The 19367-nt window shown below is 37.8% G+C and overlaps 1 protein-coding gene across 1 annotated transcript in view; it reads left to right on the top strand.

Annotated features, from left to right (window-relative positions):
• The window catches only part of ABI3BP (ABI family member 3 binding protein), a 230799-nt gene that overhangs the window by 82541 nt on the left and 128891 nt on the right, over positions 1 to 19367 (top strand). The window contains exons 3-4 of the mRNA XM_058661811.1: positions 4565 to 4633; positions 5859 to 5991. Coding sequence (XP_058517794.1) covers positions 4565 to 4633; positions 5859 to 5991 — 202 coding nt within the window. The remainder of the gene's footprint in view (positions 1 to 4564; positions 4634 to 5858; positions 5992 to 19367) is intronic.

Genomic DNA, 19367 nt, shown 5'->3' with positions numbered 1-19367 from the left:
AAGGAAAGGTACTGGGTGAAGATGGCAGATGGCCCCCAATCACTGCTAGATGCCTCACATTAATTAGCTTAAATTTCCCATATGCAATTAAAATAAAACAGATCTTGAGTAGGGATACTACTGTACTAACATGAATTCACACTCGCCAAGTTACAAAGTGCAGCTTTCATGATCTTGCCTGAGAATACAAAAATAAGATAAAAAAGATGACCATATTTGATAAATGAGTCACCTCAGATATGTCATATGGTGGATAAATCTATTATAGATTTATGACTTTCCTGCACAGTAAATCTAAAACAGGTCACAAAAATACAATGGTAGTATACTACTCAAAGAATAATGCAGGGGCTGAAGCTGTGACATAGCAAGCTATACCTCTGCATGCAGAATCAACATTCCATATAGGTGCTGGTTTGTGTTCTAGCTGCTCCACTTCCAATCAGCTTCCTACTAATATCCTGGGGAAGAAGTGGATGATGGCTCAGATCCTTGGGCCCCTGCATCCATGTGGGAGACCCAGAAGTTTCTGGCCTTGGATTGGATCAACTCTGGTCATTGTGACCATTTTGGGGGTGAACCAGCAGATGAAAGATCCTCCTCTCATCCTCTCCTCTGCTTTCCATTAAGGAAACATTTCATTGACTCCTTACTGGAAATTATGCTGGATTTTGTCAAATGCTTTTTGAGCATGTCTTGAGCATTTTTTTGCTCCCTTGTATTACACCCCTGAAATAAACCATAGTTAGTCAAAATGTGTTGTGCTGTTGTGAAGGAGTTTGGGCTAGAATTTTTTTCTGTGTGAAATATCTGTATTTTAGAATTTAATAATGTCCATTAAAATGAATACTTTCCTCAACTGTGGAATGTTCTTAGACTGCACAGACAGAGACTTGCGCTTCTTGGACAGTCACACTCACCACCGTAGTTCATCAGCATTTTCCATGTTGTTCTCTGTGAAAGTTTCAGTCATCCCTAAGATGGCCTTCCCACTTTGCAGGAGCTCAGAGGCTAAAAGCTTTGTCTCACCCTTACCAAGTAACTGATTAGGATGGAATCCCCATGTCCCAAGTCCAGATTCTTATATTCAAAATTGAGTGTGATACAAAACCAACTTGTTTAAAAAAAAAAACTTGACAAGTTTGTGGGTTTTTTTTTTTTCAGGCCTCTGTGGGATTTGTTTTAGGATCATCCAGGCTTATTTGGTGAATATTTATTTGTCAGGAACTTTGCGTAACAGAAATTAACTTTACTCCGACCCATTCTGATACACTTTACATATGGTACAAGTGTCTCTTAATGGGAGCTGCCCCAAAAGACGAGAATTGAAATGTACTTGCCTGAGCAATTATGGGAGGGCTTTTTGCACTACCAAAGAAAGAATTCGTATGAAGGATTTTAATAGATTTCCTCAAACAAGCCATCTTATCCTCTGCCCTCAGAAATCTGATATATTACACAAATTAGATTTGATTGACCTGCAATATTTGACATTTAATTCAATATTAGGAATGGAAAGTTTATGACTGCATTTTTTGGTTTTGTGCATATTTTCTTAAATTTGCTTGTGAACCTACTCGAAGTTGTACTACATTTTGGCAGAATTTCGAATCAAGCTACAGTCTGTATATTTCCAAGCCGCAATAAATTCAAAGAATTTCACAATGCAGAACAGAAACAAAATTCTTTTAATTTCCATGTTTGTGCTCCCAATGGAGTACAAAGACTGCCATAATACCTGAGTATTGCAGTTCCCACTTTAATGACAAACGTGAGAGTGTTTAGTACCTCAGCAGGATTACTGAAATTGCACAATTTGTGTTTTGTCGTTCCTAAGAACAGAAATGTGGCTAAGCCAGCCCAACATTTCATGTGACTGAATATACATGCACATTTTCCCAAAATTCTGTTTTTAATTCATGTATAAGGAAAAACCAAAGGAAAATAACTTCTTGCATCCCATCTTCCATTTTGATTCTCTGCAGTCTTTTTAGGTATAAGAAGTGAGTAAATACAGGGAATAAACAGGAATTGGAAGGAGATGTTAGGGTGTCTTCATCATTCATAATTGTTTAAAGCCACTACCATCTTTCTACAGTTGAAACAAGTTCCATTGTATGAAAAGTTTTCTCTCCTCCAACCCTCAGTGAAACCCCAGCATGTCCCCTCATTCAGTAGCAGACACAGATACTCACCTTGACTCTTGCTACACCCCAAGTATTATTGGTGCTTGAGAATGCTATAATGGGAGTACACTTCAAAACATTCCTGGAAAAGTGAAGTTAACCATAAATTGATGTTGTAACCAAAATGAAATACATACTTTTGTATAACACACATTTTCCATGAAGTTTCTAAGATCTCTTGCGTGCATAAATTAAAAAAATCTTGCCCCATACTAAATATGAAGCTTCTGCCTGCTTTGCTCATTTGTATGATTTGTCTTTCAAAACACAAGGTCAAAGGATTCTATATGAAGTACATGGAATCTGCTCTTTTTATTTTTCTAACGTATAGTTTGAGTATCTCTTATTTTAAATTCTTGGAATCATGAGTGTTTTTAACTTGCGCACATTTTCATATATGTACATAAAGAAATATTTTGGTGATAGACCCTGGGAAAGATGAATTCATGTATGTCCCATGCACCAACATCCATATCATGAAGATGATTTTATACAACATTCAGTGTACCTGCCTTTGACTGTTCATCAATCACATGAGGTCACCAAGTGTTAAAACGTCCACTCATGGTACACCATTGGTGCTCATAAAATTACAGATTTCAAATATCAGTTTTCAAGTTCAGTCTCTTCAGCTTGTACTAAGAATTTCCAGATAATGATAGCACAGAATTAAGCCAAGCACAGGACCTGTATGCACTGGAGAGCCATGAAGCTCACCCAGTCTCTGTGATCACTCTTATAAATTGGAATGATAGTGTAAGCCCTGAGGAATAATTAAACTATATAATATAATGTGTTCCTAGCAGAATATCTTGCACAAAACTGGCATTGCTATGTGATAGTTTTTGATAGTTTATGTTGCTCTATATCCCAATGTTGCTCTGTATTCTAAATAAGATCAGGAAATGATCAGTGAACCCTAGTAGCAAGCTTGTTTGTTTGATTTGGATCAAGTATTTCTGTGTGATCTCCACTAAGCAAGATGTGCTTTCAGACACACAGCAGTATGGAACAGAAAGAATATTCCTTCATTTATTAGGTGACCATGAGACAGTCATGTAATAAATAGGCAAATTCTTTCTTTGGTGGTAATGAATGGCAGCAGGTTATAGCAAATCGTGTCTTGTAGAGTGTCCAGAAAAACACAAAGGCACAAGTCATTAACAGCAGTTAAGTCACCAGATTGTCTAAAAATGAAGTCAGCCTTATGAAACCTCCAGCAGAGAAGGCCTCTGTTCCAAACTCAGAGTGGAAATATTTGAGCCTAGAATAAAAACAACACAGAAATGCAGGTCTGCCTGAGGAAACAGGGCAGGCTGTAGTTCACTACAGCTTCCAGACTACATTGTGTATAGAATGAGCTTCAGGATCTAAAGTTCCTGAAGAAATTTTGTAATAATACCCATCAACTAGGTAATCCGCACTGAAGCTGTTTTGCATGTCAAGATCTGTTTGTTTTATTTATATATGATTAGTGCAGACCAATTGCTTTAGCTTAAGTTTAAGTAAAACTTAAAGGAGGTTCTCTTTTCATATCTCACTGAAAAAAAATTCAAATGAAAATTATATAAATCCAGAAGTTTTGTTTTGTAATCATGTATTAAAATGGGTATGAAAACAGACTCAAAACTAAACAGACGGGATGAAAATGAGGTAGCACATTATAAATATTCATCTTATTAAGACTTTAGACCATATGACAGGTGGGACTGTATTATACAAGCAGCAACTTTCTGATCTGATTTTGGAGGATTAGGTTGGCCCTCTGAGGAAGAGGCCGATGGAATATAGTCTTTTTCTGGGCTGTTGTTCCAGTACAGCAGGTGAAGTCAACTTTTGCAATGTTAACATGCTGTATCATACTACTCATTGGAGTCTCAGTTGGTTCCATTGCTGATCCAGCTCCTGCTTATGTGCCTGAGAAAGCAGAAAATAGGCAAGGCGCTGAGGCCCTTGCCACTCATATGGCACATCGAGATTAAGTTCAAGACTCAAGCTTTCAGCATAAGCCCTATATAACCATTTGGAAAATGAACCAGTAAATGGAGGATCTCCAGTGGATAGGTGGGAGATCTCAGTCTCTCTTCCTTCCTTTCCTCTCTCTCTTTAAAACAATTTTTTTCAAAAAAATTAACAATACAGAGAGATTGATGACAATATGGCACAATTCTGGATCTATCATACTTTTAAGATCTGTTCCCTATCACAACAAATCTGAGTTTGAAATTTTTGATTTAATTTTCATTTTAAAAGCCTGAAGTATCTGCCACTGTGGTTCTGGAGGATGGCCAACTGCAGGAAATGCTGAGTCAGGACATGGGTATGCTAACACTGATTCTTAAGATTTTGTTGATAAATGCTATCATTTTGGTTTACAGATGCAGAGCCAAAATATCTGATAGTTGTGAGACCTGCTCCACCCCCAAGCCAAAAGAAGTCATGCTCAGGTATGTTCATTTTCATTTTTTTTCTTTACTTGAAAGCATTTCTCTTTGTCATTTTTCTACCCATGGAGATCAATATTTTGGGAAGCCTTAGCCAGGTGGAATGGAATGAGCTGATCCTAAACCAGGAACGAGGAGCCTCCTTCGGGTCTCCGATGTGGGTGCAGTGACCTAGGGATATGGGCTGTACTCTGCACCTTTTTCAGACAACATGCAGGGAGCTGGATCAGAAGTGGGGCAGCCCTCAGAGCAGAGTTTGAAGAACAATTATCTGCATTTTTAAAACTTTATGTTTATTAATGTTCTTACTATTGGTTTTTGTTTATGGCTTTTCATTTAAGGGGGAGTATAGTAACTGTGTGATAGAAACTATCATAACCCAATGTAGTATGTATCTCTACTTCCAAACTCAAAAATGAACTCCCAAAGAAACTATTAAATATGTCATGACAATAGGATGCTAGACTCTCTGCCTTTGTCTGTACCTATGTATAACGTACAATGTAAGGTTACAGTTAGATAGCAGCATGATGTACTTGGGATTGTTTATGAAGGACTATACTACTGTGATAATATGGAGGAAATCAGTGAGGGGAAAGGATTTGGGGAGGGGAAACCCAAGATCCTGTGGAACCACATTGTAAAGTAATAATAAAAATAATAATAATACCGTAAAAAAATTAAAAAAAAATAAAACCTTAAAAAAAAAAAAGTGGGCAGCCAGAACATGAACTGGCACCTCTATGGGATGCTGGCTCCTGCAGCTGGAGGTTTAGCCTTTTGTGCCATCGTGCCAGCTCCTTAACTAGACTTTAAAGGGAACGTAGCTACAACTTAAGTGATCATGATTCTGTTCTTTTGTTAGGTGTTTTTTCCCATTAATCCACTGTTTCAAGAAAAAATAAGCATGCTTTTGTATTTAATTTGTAAAATAAATAGAAAAATGTATATGCATACCTATGAGTATAAATTTATTTCACCCCTCTCCATACATATATGCATGTATCCCAATATTCAGGCATAAATCAAAGAAAAATATATTCCCTTTTATTGTTTTTAATCTCAACAAAAATTTAATAATATTAGTATTGTTTGTGGAACATAAAAAAGAAAAGGAAACTGATTTTTTACCCTCTTCAGCATCTTGCCAAATTAATTTATGTATTTTAGCTAAATCGTGGAAGTGCATTAGACATTTCTGTAATTAACCTGTAAGTGGCCTTCACAGGTAAAACTCGCCAACGCAAACCTCTGCAGCTGGTGGTTGGTACTCTGACGCCAAGCTCCGTCTTTCTGTCCTGGGGGTTCCTCATTAACCCACACCACGACTGGACGTTGCCAAGTCACTGTCCCAATGACAGGTAATCCACCGTAACAAAAGCTTTTGTTGTTTTATCTTACAATGTCACTTGTTCTTTACAGTTCATGTACCTGCTTTAGAAGAATATACAAATGTCAGGATTATTAGCATTCATCTGTCTCTTGTTGCTTTAAAATTGTTTTAAGTCTCAGGGAGGCGGCACAAAGATACAGAAGTCAGGGGCCCTATCCTTCAGAGAGTTATCTACCTGAATAGAAAACACATTCAAGAATTTTTTGCCTCAATAATGAACTGAAGAACCAAGTGGTAAATGGGTAGATATCAATCAGTAATGCTATGGAATCTCAAAGGAACAGGCTAAGAACAGTTGGGGAAGACCAGTACTTTGGTCTGACAGTTGAAGAACTACTTGAAACAGTAGCTTGAAGTGTGGACACCAACCCTAGCGGCATCTCCATTGCTCAGGAACCTGTCCAAAATCATATTCTCAGTTGCTTCCCCCAAGACTTAGTTGAGTGTAGATCACAGCCATCTGTGTTTCAACAGAATTTGTGGGTGATTCTAAGGATCCTATTCAGGAGTCTGTGCTTAAAAAAATAAAAGATACAGACAGGAAATCAGAGTTGGAGAAGAAGCTGCCGTGTTCTTCTGCAGAACAAATAAGAAAACTCAAGTATACATTAAAATTACTGCTATTCAGTCGTTCATCCAACAGTCTTATGAGTTGACTACAAAATAATGTATGTTATAATAAATATTTGTTATATTAGTTTCGAAATTGAGAAGTTTACATTTGGAAAGGCTTTTGGAATTTCAAACTTTAAGACATTTTTCAAAGCTTTCTTAATTTTAAATGTACACTATTTTAGAAGTTTCTTCATGTTTGATAAAAATTTTTCTTGAGGTGTGATTTAAACAATGAAGTTAAATCTGTTTAGAGTTTGATGGGTTTTAACAAATACTTAAACTCATGTATTTTAATACCATCAGGAGAAAGAATGTTATCACCCCAGAAAGTACCTTCCTTCAAAAGCAGCCACCGGCTTGGTTTTGTCACCAGAGGCCAACTATGCCCTTTCTAGAATTAATGTCATATAGTCTGGCAATTGAAATTTTTTGTTCTTTCACTCAAAATATTTATGAGATTCATTCATCACATTACAAGTGACTGATTCTTTGAAATTCTTGATTAGTTTACCAATATGTGATGGTTACCTAAATTACATTCTGTTTTTCATTTTAATGGATATAGATCGCACAGTAATTCTTTTTTAGATCTGTTTATTTGAAATATGGAGAGCACAGAAGGAGAATCAGGGTGATTTTTCATCTGTTGGTTTCCTCTCAAGTGGCTAAAGAGGCCAGCACTGGGCCAGACTGGAGCCGGGAGCCAGGAACTGTGTGTGGGTGTCTGACATGGGTGTCAGAAGTTTAGATGCTTGCTCCATCTGCTGATGCCCAGTGTATTAGCAACAAGTTGGATCGAAGTGTAGCAGCCAGGGATGCTGATGTGGCAAGCAGCAGCTTAACCTGCTGTGCTCTAATGCCAGCCCCTCATAATCATTTTAGTAAGATTTTCATGGGCACATGTTTTCGTTTTTCTTGGATAAATACCTTGAAATGGAATTACTGGGCTATAGGGAACAAGCATTTCTCCTGTGTTTTTGTGTAATTTTTCCATCTGTCTTGCTACAGGAGTCTGGTTGCTCCACATGTACTCCAGCAGTTTGTGTTGTCAGTGTTTTTCATGTTAGATGTTCTAATGCGATATTGTCTCATTTTAATGTGCATTTTCCTAGTAATTAGGACATTGAATGTCTTTCATGTATTCTTTGGCTATGTGCATATTTTTGTAGCTTTTACATGTTTTTGTTTCTGTAAACTGAACTATAAGAAAAGGCCTTTAAAATGTTTATAAGTTCTCAAAGTACCTTTCATATGACTTTGATTAGGAAATCTAGGCTAAAGGAAAAAAATTAAATTTTCCTTTATGTGCCCGTATTTCTAAAGGGAAAAATACTTAAGAAAAAAGCATGTGGAAGATACTTCCAGAGCCCAAGCTTTGGAAATAATTTTGAGAGGTTTCAAAAAAATCTAAAATATTCCTGATTTCACCCACCAGTAAGTCTACGACTTATTTTACTTGGAAAATGAACTCTAGTGTATTGGTCCAGAATGCCAGTGCTGAGAAGATAAATTTAGGTTCATGCATTTTTTTCATTTTTAAAAATTTTCCTATAAAAAAGGAAAAAGTTAAAGAGGGATGAAAGAAAATTGGGTAGTGATAGAACAAAGTGCAATCTGTTTTAATGATTACTCAACTTGTATAAATCCAGGAGACTGCTTCAACAGGTTTGATAACCTGGCAAGGTCACAAAGCACTATTTGTGTATAATTTTCTCCCCTATCAAAAAGCTTTTCCTTCAGTTTCATCTTGTCCTCTAGACCACTTTATGAAAGAATTTCTGCAATGACTACCTCTGACTGAAAGATGTTGCTACTCTGTGATAGCAGAAAGATATTAAGACCAAAAAAAAAGAGGATAAATGATCTAGTGGAACCAGGGTCCTCACCCAGGCAGTCAACTGAAGGTCCAAACTACCCAGATCACACACTCATTTTCACCTCCTTTTACTTACCTGGTTCTACTGTTCTCATCAAATAGATTGAGTCATTCACACCAAATCGCAGTGTTCAAAATCATTAATTCTGCTTTGAAACCTTTGGTGATGATACATCAAGATGCTGATAAGTGATGGCACTTCCAAATGTGCATGGAAAATGTGTTTTGTGAACAATATTATGCATAGACTTCAACATTTTTTTTCTCCAAAATCAACCTATCAGTTTCCTTTTCCATAGATTTTCTGAAGTACTCTTATCTTTTCAAACTGGAATGAGAGAATCAGGATTAAGGATTGAAATGAGGATCTGTTAGAGCGTGACATTATGGCCCAAACGGAAAAGCCATACTTGGAGTACTTGTGGAGCTTGTTCACAGATGCTTCATTTCTCTCTAATTAGCATAGTTAATAAAGAGCTGACATTTAATGTCTGTGATGATTGAGAAAAAAGTCTTTATTTGAAGCTTTGCAAGTAGCACACACATTGTAAACAATCAAATCTGCCAGAACTGCAAATGAGTGTAATTAGAAACATACTTAGAAAATTCTTCATATGTTCATGTTAATTTTATTAATCTAGAGGGATAAAATAGACCAAAATAGCTTAAAAGAAATGATTACTTCTTGAAAATTGCAAGAGTAATAAGGCTGAAAATTGCCTTCATAACTTTGTACAAAATCGGTGAAAACTGAGTCCCCTTGGCCTGCTAAAGGGACATTAAATGATGTGATTTGCGTCCACTAAACAATGTTTCATGTCTTTTAGAAAAGATTTTTTTACATTCATATTAGTTTATCCACCATCATTCTGTGCAAATAACGTAGTGAAAATTTTTATTTATTTTCTTTGTACTTTCCGTGTGAAAGTACTTACGTCATGAGTTTTCAGTAAGAAAATCCCTTTTCATGAGTTTGTTTTCATTTTGGAAGTATTAATATGATATTATTTTATTCTTTGGGATACTTGTTTGTATTGCTATTTGTATGGGATCTGTACAGACTTATGATTTTAGATCCTTGTATGAATTCACATTGGTGGAGGGCCAATGTGGTTTTTTTATTGTTTCTATTAATGGGCTTTGAGCTGAATGACATGTATATTTATTTGTCTTTAATCTATTGAAGGGCAAAAGAAAACTTTCCAAATTGACCCAGAAGAACAACCAAACATGTTTTTAACCAAAATTTATTTCACCATTAGTAGCTTATTTTTTCCTTCCCATGTTTCCAAGTTTTTAAAGCTTTCAAGATTGTTTTTGTTGTCACTCCTTTGCCAACTTATTAGAGCATTATGGTTCTTTTAGAAATTATTTTCACATTGTCTGACACTTTCAAATTGTATTTATTTACTCTTAATGTGGAATGAGGCCTTGTGTTTTGCTAGTCTGGAGCAGGCTTCTTTTTGATTATTATTTAGACACATAATCATTGTACATATTTAAGGAAGCAGTGTGATAATTCAACACATGTATGCATTGTGTAATGAGCTCAGACTCTTGCATTTTATGTCCTCCCAATCCAAGTTTTTAAGAAGCAAGAATTTTCAGTATCTGATTTTAGCCTCTGTGAGGGCAAGAAACATGTATGTCTTTCCTGCCACAATCGCATAACCCCAACCGTTAGGCCAGCATCTGGCACATGGCAGACTCTAGGTTTCAAATCTATGCAGAAAGAATTCACAATGAAATGTCGACGTTTGTTTTATATGTCATGCTTCAATTAGACATGACAATATTCAAATCACAGTGTTTTTTTTTTTTGGAATACCACTTCTTATTTCTTGAAGTGTCACAAATCTTCCATTCATCTTAATTTATTCACTTTCTTTTCTGCCTTGTGTAGTTTATGAACACCTCAAGTTCTGTCGATTCTGCTTTTGAGAACCCCTTTTTGCATGTTTCTCTTTTTCTTCGTTTCCATGCTAATGCATCCAATCCAAGCACCCCTCACTTTATCCTGGATGCTGGCAACAGACACCTGGATGTCTGTCTTGGCATTCTCCCTACACTAGTCCACTGTGGCTTCAATATTTTGAAGGAAATCTGGACTATAATGTCATGATCTCACTCTCTTCATCCCAGACTTATCACCTGTATTTCTCCCCTCAAAACAGTGTTTGTGATTGCATTTCTCAGCTCCCCTTGCATCACCAGTGTTCTCTTATATTTACCCCTTCACTACTGTTAGTGCCTGGCTTCCTGCTGGAGATTTGCCTGCCCTCCAACACCTTATTGTTTCTACCATATTTTTGAAGCTACTGATCTCTGCCCTTACCTAACAAATTTTTCAGGGTAACTAACAAACTTTTCAGGGTTATCTGGACTTAGATGCTTGATTTTTTATAAGAAAGAATTGGTTATTTGAAAAAGTGATATATAGAGAGAGATCCAGAGAGAATATTGCTATCTATAGCCACTAAATGGCCACAATTGCAGGAGCTCAGGTAGGTGAAACCCAGGAGCCTGGAACTCTATTTTGATCTCCCACATGGTTGGTAAGGCCCAAGCACTTGGACCATCTTAATTTGCTTTCACAGCTGTGTTATCAGAGAGAAGTCTTAGAAGTACAACAACCAGGACTAAAGCAAGAGCTCTGATATAAGATGCCAGCATCATAGGTTGTGGCTTAACCCGCTTCATCACAACACTGGGTCCCCAGGCTAGATTTTCACATCCCCCCTCACAGTGCTTTTGGTTTTTCAGTGGTTTCTCAATATCCCCTTTCTATAGCTTCATTAAAACAGTTCTTGATAGCCACCAATGGTCCATTAATTGAAAATCTGGTAGAATTTTCTCAGTTCTTGCCCTTATCTTCATAATGCAATCTCCAGCCATTCCCCATTTCCCCCATTCTTTTTATGTATTTATTTTATTAAGCAGTTTTACAAAGAGAAGGGGGGACAGAGAGGGAAACGTTTCCATTTGTTGGTTCATTTCCCAAGAGGCCACAATGACTAGAGCTGAGCTGAGCTGAGCTGATCCAAACAGGGAACCTAGAGCCTCCTCCAGGTCTCCCAACATGGATGCAGAGTCCCAAGGACTTTGGCTGTCCTCTGATTCTTTCCCAGGCTGCAAGCAGGGAGCTAATTGGGAACTGGAGCAGCTGGGACAAGAACTGGCACCCATAAGGGATACCAACACTTAAAGGTAGAGGATTAGCCAATTGAGTCACAGTACAGGCCCCCAAACCCCTATTGTTGAACTGTCCTTTGACATTTTTACTTAGAATTTGTTCCTGTCCCTCAAATCACTCATCCTCCTGTTTAATTATCTCACCTCCTAAATATGACATAGTTTTCTATCCTTAGATGTTCTTTATCTCGTCTATACATTGTCGTTAACTATCACCACTATGCAGAGTGGTGCTTCTCAAACTTTAATGCTTATAAAATCATCTAGAAGATTTTGTTAACATGTAGATTCTTAGAGTAAAAATCATTTTTTTTACTTTAATCTCACATTTAAAAACACATATTAGTGAATAAGTCATAGTCTCAAAAAGGGGACTTAAAAATCATCTTGCTTGTTCATCTAACCCTTAATTTCTCTCGTCAACCTCTCTTATCCAGATTTCACAGTTCACTTCATGAATGTTCAAGAGATGGGGTTAAGACAGAATAAAGGAAAAGAGAGACTGGGGCGGGGAGTGGGGTATTGAAAGTACATTAACAGTTACAGCCTTACTAAAGAAACAAGAACCTCAAAAAAAAAAGGAGTATCAGGTAGTGTCCTTTGATGTGAAGAGACTTTTTATGGAATGATTTTATGTCATTAATAGTTGATCAAAGTAGAAATATGGTCCTGAAAAATTGCAAAAACCCGAAAGATGAACAACAACACTGTGCATTAAGCCAAGGTGGTTTGAAAAAGCATCATCTTAGACTTTGGATAATTTGCTGCCATTGCATTATAAAAATAATGTTTCCACTTCTGTCTCAGACATGCTTTTTAGAATAAAATTTCTGATGTATTGCTAGAATACATTTATAGAAACATAGTCTTAGTGTTTGTCTAGTCCAGTCGCCCTTCTGAGAAAAACTGATGATTACGTGGATAATAAGACTCCTTGGAGGTTATGCTATTAGTTTGTAACTGTCTAATATTGAGGTTAGACTATTAACTGCCTTTTTCACTACATATTGAAGACTGTGCATTTTTTAAAACTATAGCAGCAATTACTATCAGCACTGCGAGTACTCAGGAAGCCAAGGCTAAACCACGAGATACCTTGGTCAGTTTTGGATTCTTAATTAGGATACAAGCTGCTGTCATTCTTAGAATCCAAGTGGCTCGAGGCAGCCTTTCCAGAGTGCAGTCTGATGACACTCTAAGGCTTCACTTGTATTTTTAGTATTTATTGTCTGTCTGTGCTTGTGCCCAACCTTAATCATCCACAGAAAGATGTGCAAGGGATGTTTGATCCTGGATATTCTCACACATGTGAATACAGTGGCTCTGTATTGGAATAAATGCATGATAATACCAATACACCTTTGAGTGATGCTAATCTAATTCTGTTTACTTTTCTTCCATGCTAGGTCATTTTTTTCTGTCTCTTTGTATCTCCTTTGCCTAGCACCATGGTAGAACATGTGTCTAATGCAGTCCAAAACATATTTATTTAGGAGATACAAAACGGCACTTGACTGCATCACTCACTGTTGGGCCATCGGTATTCTTAGCCGCCTCTTCGTCTGTGTTGAGTTTTACTGTGCTTCGAGTTCATTGTATGGAGAAACTGAAATAAAGAAATGAAAAACCTTAAGCCTCTGCAAATGTACGCTGCAGACATTTATTGTTTGCTTCAGTTTGTATTAACTACAGGCAATGGTGCATTTTGGCAAATGAAGCTTTGCACAGTGACAACAGCAAAGTATAATGCTTAATTTTATTACTTAAATCACTATATTTAGTGTTTGAATCAGTGGCCATTTAGACCAATTGTATCCTAATGTTTAAAATAACTTGGTGAGTACCTAAATATCTACTCTGTTCATTTCACATTTATGGAGCACTGAGTGCTAGGTTATTAAAAATTAGCATAAGGATTCTATTTTGCTTTAAAATTAAGGAAAACCAACTTTTCTATTTTAAATATGGCTAAGTGGTCTCCTTTGCCTTTATTTTAATGTTTGAAACATACCTGCCTTATACAAGTATCAACTTAGATAGTGTGTTGACCAGGATAATCTCAGGAGTCCCTCTAGTGAGGAACTGCAAAAATAATTTGGGACACAGGAGATGCAACGGCACCATGAACAATGCACACCTTATTGGGTTATACTGGACAACTGATAATTTTTGCAGGGCAAGCAGGCAGATGAAATGTAAACAGTAGCGTACAAGCTACTCTGGTAGATCACAAGGGATTTGGAAAACAATCACCAGGTCTCATATAACAGGATAAGCATGAGTTATAGAAACCAGTACCAGTGAACAAGCAGATCTAACTAGAAATGAAATCTAACACTGTGTTGTTCAGATGCATTTAGGCCACAAACACTTAAAAAAGAAAAGGAAGGTGGTGAAGACGCTCCACACCTCTCCAGGCACACTTAGCTAGCAAGGCAGCCTGCTGTCTCAGCAGGAAGTTTGCTTCCTGTGTAACCCTCAGTCTGCTGAGAACATCTAAGATTTGGGGTCCATCAGGCATTTGGTGATCTGGTTCCTTAGGGGGACAGTCCTTCTACAGGATAAACCTAACTGAAGCAGAGAAAATCCACCTGTCTATACTAACCTGGTATGTCAAAGAACATTTCAAATGTCTTGTGATTGCAATAGGGAAAAAAATTCAAGCTGAATTGTTGTCTTAATGAGAGGTTTAAGATTTTTTTTTAAAGACCAGAACATTTCTGTCCCATTTTATTCATAAGAAGATATGAAATCAAGTTTATTGGAAAGTTTTGAGTCTGAACCTTGGTAATTCTGTTAGCAAGGGTGCTGCAGATCCCACAAACAAGTCCTCAGAGGTATGTCCTTTCTAGAGAGGTATAATTGTGATAGCCCATATGGTCTATTTTAGTTTCTCCACAGTTCTCTTAAGTCCTTTAAGAGCCAGGGCAAGCAAAAAGCAAACTGCTTGCAACATACTTGTCTAAAAATGCATTTCATAATTTGTTGACATTTCAATTTGCAAGATACAGAAGACTTGGAACCTATAAATCTGTTTTCAGTTCAGTAGCAGTTTTGATTAGCAGCTGTTATCTGTAACATCTCTTTCGCTCATCCTGGGTTCTGCTTCTTGAGAATGGGATTAGAGTGCTCCAAGCACCTTTGCCTGGGAGGAAGCAAGTATGTGATAGACAGCAAACACTTGAGCGGTTTATAACTCGTTAGAAAGGCTGAGTACCCAGCACTGTGGTATAGTGCATAAAGCCACCATTTGTAGTCCTAGCACTCCATGTGAGTATCAGTTTGAATCCCAGCTGCGTTACTTCCCCATTCAGTTCCTGCTATTGTGCCTGCAAAAAGCAGTGGAGGATGACCCAAATGTGAGAGAGATCCAGAAGCCGCTCCAGACCAGCCCAACCATTGCTGCCATTTAGGAAGTGAACCAACACTTTTCTCTCTGTGTGCAACTCTATCTCTCAGATAAATCTTAAAAGAAAGTTAGAATTTACAATATTTCTGTAAGAAATTAATGAGGAAATCACATATCTGTGGCCTTTGCACAATATCCCCTATTTAGAAGGGCCAAAGCTTGGCTTCATGATCTATCTTACAATTAACTTTTAAACAAGAAGTCTACATTTTCATTTTGTACTGAACTCCACAAATTAGCCAGTCCAGGTGCTCATTTTTCAAGACTCTTTGTAATTTTTCTGTGTCACTAAGAGCTTGACCCTGAAGAAATTTTTAAAAATCAGAATTTTAGTTTTTACAGGGCACTATAAAACTGTTTTTAGCATAACTGCATGCATGGCTTTTTAGAGCTTTAAATAAAACAAGCTGAATGTTAGCCCACTTAGTTTTGCAAGGATAGAAAATAGTTGCACTATTAGGGGATTTTTTTAGGGGAGTAAGGGGAAATGTGGGAATAAGATATATTTAAAAAAACCTAAAACAGTATATCAAAGATTTATTTCTATCATCATGGAAGTTATAATTTATTCTGTTCTTAAAATGTTTGTTTTAAAATGCACAGCAGACAAAAATTTAAATATCTGTTGACACTAACTTATCTCTCTGCATGCTCATGGGGATCCAAATTAAAACTATTTTTCCCAGGGGTAGGTGCTTCATCCAGCAGTTAAGATGCCCACGTCACACAACAGAGTGCCTGGGTTCAGGGTGCCCAGGCGCGGTCCTCCAGTTTCCTGCCAGTGAAGACCCTGAAAGACAATGTTGGTGGTTAAGTAATTGGGTTCCTCCCATTCATGTTGGAAACATGTGCTGATTTTGCAGCTCCAGCCCCAGTCCAAACCTAGCCATAATAGGCATGTGGAGGAGTGCACGGCATGTGAGAGAACTCTTTATTTCTGTACCTCTCAAGTAAATAAATACATTCTTTCAGTATTCTTTACAGAGCTAGAAATAATGCAACATTTAGTATGGAAATCTTAATCTTTCTGCAAACTACATGAAATGTGTAGCACCATGCAACCCGCTGATTGCACTCATTTTTGATAACATCTGTCCTTACTGACTTATGATTGCTTTATGCACATCTACCGAAAGCCCCTTTTCATATTTGTTGCCCTATTAGCAAGGCTGGTGAAAGTAGAGCCAGAGAGGAATATTTGTTTTCTGCTTCTGTCATTGTCCCTGGTAAAAGTCACTAGCTGGATGATATTTTGCTAGTTACAAGATTTTCTCAAACTCAGTTTCCACTTTGTAAAATGGGATTCCTACTAAACATGTTTCTGTAGAAACATGTAGAATCAAGATGATGGAATAGGGTAAGGACATGTTAAACAGACAGAGAATCATTGGCCAGGGTGAAGCAGCCAGGGCACATTCCAGGAAATAAGAGAAGACAGGCCAATGGCAAAGGGGCACCTGGGGACTGACAGACACAGGAAAGTAGCAGAGACAATGGTGTGATGTTGTCATGACCAGCTATCCTAGTGGCAGTCAGCAAGTCGTGATCTGAGCTCCACCAGCAGCCAGGTGGAAAGGGGAGTTCACCTGAAGTTCAGGAGGTGAACCCAGGCAAAGAACTGCCAGTCCTGTGGATTTGTTTGATTCAACCAGGTGCAGAGACAAAGCAGCAGACCCCAAACAGGTGGTAGGAGAACCACCTATGTGGATTTCACAGCCTATTCCCCGCCCCCACCAGAGCCACATGTGTAGGCACCATTTTGCATAGGGAAGCAAAGGCTGTTGGGCAGGACTGCACATGCACAAAGCTGGGAATAAACTCATTTCTGGCACAATGCATTGTACCAACATGACATCCTATAGGTTCCACCAAAAATAAGTCCAGTTAGTCCTAAGATCTAATGGCCAGCAGATCCAGAACTCCATCAGTGGCACATTAGGCGCAATTTGGTGCGGTATGGCAAAGGCTTTGAGACTGGAAGGACAACAATGAACTTCACAGAGCTTGGAGCAAACTCACTTCCAGCTCAGTGTATTGCACTGGTCCCACAGGAAAAATAATACCAACTTTGGCATCCTACAGGTCAAGATAAGTGGGTGGCCCTCAGACCTAATGGCTAGCAGGTTCCAGCAAGATCAGCACCACCAACAACCTAATTTTGTTTTGTGGCTTTTCATTCTTAAGAGGATGTATAGTAACTATGTAATGGAGACTGTCATATTCAGATGTGAGGATAAAATGCAGTACACATCCGTACTTCCAGATCGAAGATAGACTCCCAATGAAACTGTTTTTATCTTGACAATAGGATGCTGGACTCTCTGCCCACAATGATGGACTTTTGACTTTCTGAAGGACCGTATATACTATTGCAATAACTTAGGAGAAATCAGGGGTGGGGAGAAGAGATTAAAGAGGGGGGTAAGGGAAGCCCCAGAGCCTATGGAACTGTATCATAAAATAGTAATTTAAAAACTGAAAAAAAGAGTAAAACATAACAGGTTAGCAAATGTGCCAAAAATAGTAGTGAAGATTAGCTTATTTTAATGCATTTAAATTTGCTGGGGTCCGTGTAGTGGGTGTGGATGACATGAAGGTGTGAAGAGAACAGCTCCCCTGCTTGGCAGGGCCCGGGGGAGCTTCCAGCTGTTTGGCAGGGCCCAGCAGATTTCTCTCTGACCACCTTGACGCAGTCTCACCACCTTTTAGCATGGAAACTCAAGCAGCCCACTAAGAATTCTGTGATCTATTGAGGCATTGTTTGCCCCTGAGAGATGGCTTTTGCCACCAACGTGAGCTTGAGAGTTAATGTAATTGATAATGTCTTGGTGAGTTGGCCTTTAACTGCGAGCAAGAGTACAATTAAACCCATGCCATTTCTGGACACCTTATTGTGTACCTGTACCCATTGCCCTGAAATCGGGCCCAGACATATAGCATGCCTTCTGGAAAATAGCTTAATAAGAATTTTACAAAGTAATGGAAGTGATGGGAGTGAAAGCTGAAACTGCTATGGCAATAAATATAGTTATTGTTATCTCAAAGGCTAGCCTTCTGCAATTTTTGGAGCATAAAAAAGTAACTTATCTGCTTTTATAATTTTTAGCTAGAGGAATTAAGGATGCTTTTATTAAAGAAAAATGCTTTTGATTATTGTTTCATTGTTTATGGGGTTGTAGAGTCTATAGTTGCAGGGGGATTTAACATTTGAAACTTTTGTTTTTAGATTTTACATTTTTTTCCCTTGTAGAAATAGAAATGTGGTAGGAATGTACTACTGATTAGCAGGTAATCGCATGTGCCTTGGCCTTGGAGTCCTGGTTGTCGCTCCATGGCTACTGTTGAAGAATGAATAATGGCTTGCTTTGAAGAATATGAACACAGTATTTTCAAGAATCATCTTTAGGGGCACCTGCTTAGCCCTGAAGTGCAGACGGAATGACCAAATGTCTGCATGCCCCCTTAGTCTTGAAGTAAAAATAGAACAATTAGTTGCTTGTGCAGAAACTTGTGAGGTGTCTGAGTAAATAAAAAGGACAGCTTTTTCTTGAGCTGTCGTGAGAACTCACCAAGTGACAGTGTCTGTGTCTTTCTTTATCACCGACTCCACGCACCCTTCCCGAGCTCCGAACTCGGCTGGAGTTGGACTCCAGCATAAATTTATGTATTAGAATGCCCTAAAAAATATGTAACAGGGACCTTTGATTTACATTATTTTAATTTTCTCATTATAATCTTAGCTGGGCTATTAGTTGATTCTTTCTTATAATAATAAGAAAATCCATCCTTAAATTAATGGATACTTTTTAGTGTCTGTTTCTTCTTCATAAAAAAAATGCACATTACTGTTAATGTACTCTCCATGGGATGAAAAGACTTAAACATTTACAATTACAAAGCTGATCATTAGCATTTATAAAAATTATATGTATATTCTGCCTTATGTGTTAGTGCAAGAGAATGACTAGTGTTTTCCAGTTTTCTTTTTTCAGAGTAGCAAATAATAAAACTTAGAATTCTGGTATCCTATCAGAATGCTGCCCTATATAGATGCCAACTCATAACTTGAAATTTTTAAAATCGGAGTACAAAAATTTAATCCACATGAACGAAATTGACATTCTGGAATGATGATTTCAGTACTTCCATGCCTGCCAACTGCATGGGGGACCTAAAACTGATTTCCCAGCTCCTAGCTGTTTCAGCTGTTATGGGCATTTGAGAAACGAACCAGTGGTTGGAGTTGTCTTTC

The sequence above is a fragment of the Ochotona princeps genome, chromosome 3 (genome assembly GCF_030435755.1).
Source record: "Ochotona princeps isolate mOchPri1 chromosome 3, mOchPri1.hap1, whole genome shotgun sequence".
NCBI classification, from domain to species: Eukaryota; Metazoa; Chordata; class Mammalia; order Lagomorpha; family Ochotonidae; genus Ochotona; species Ochotona princeps.
This window is presented reverse-complemented; position numbering and strand designations above follow the sequence as displayed.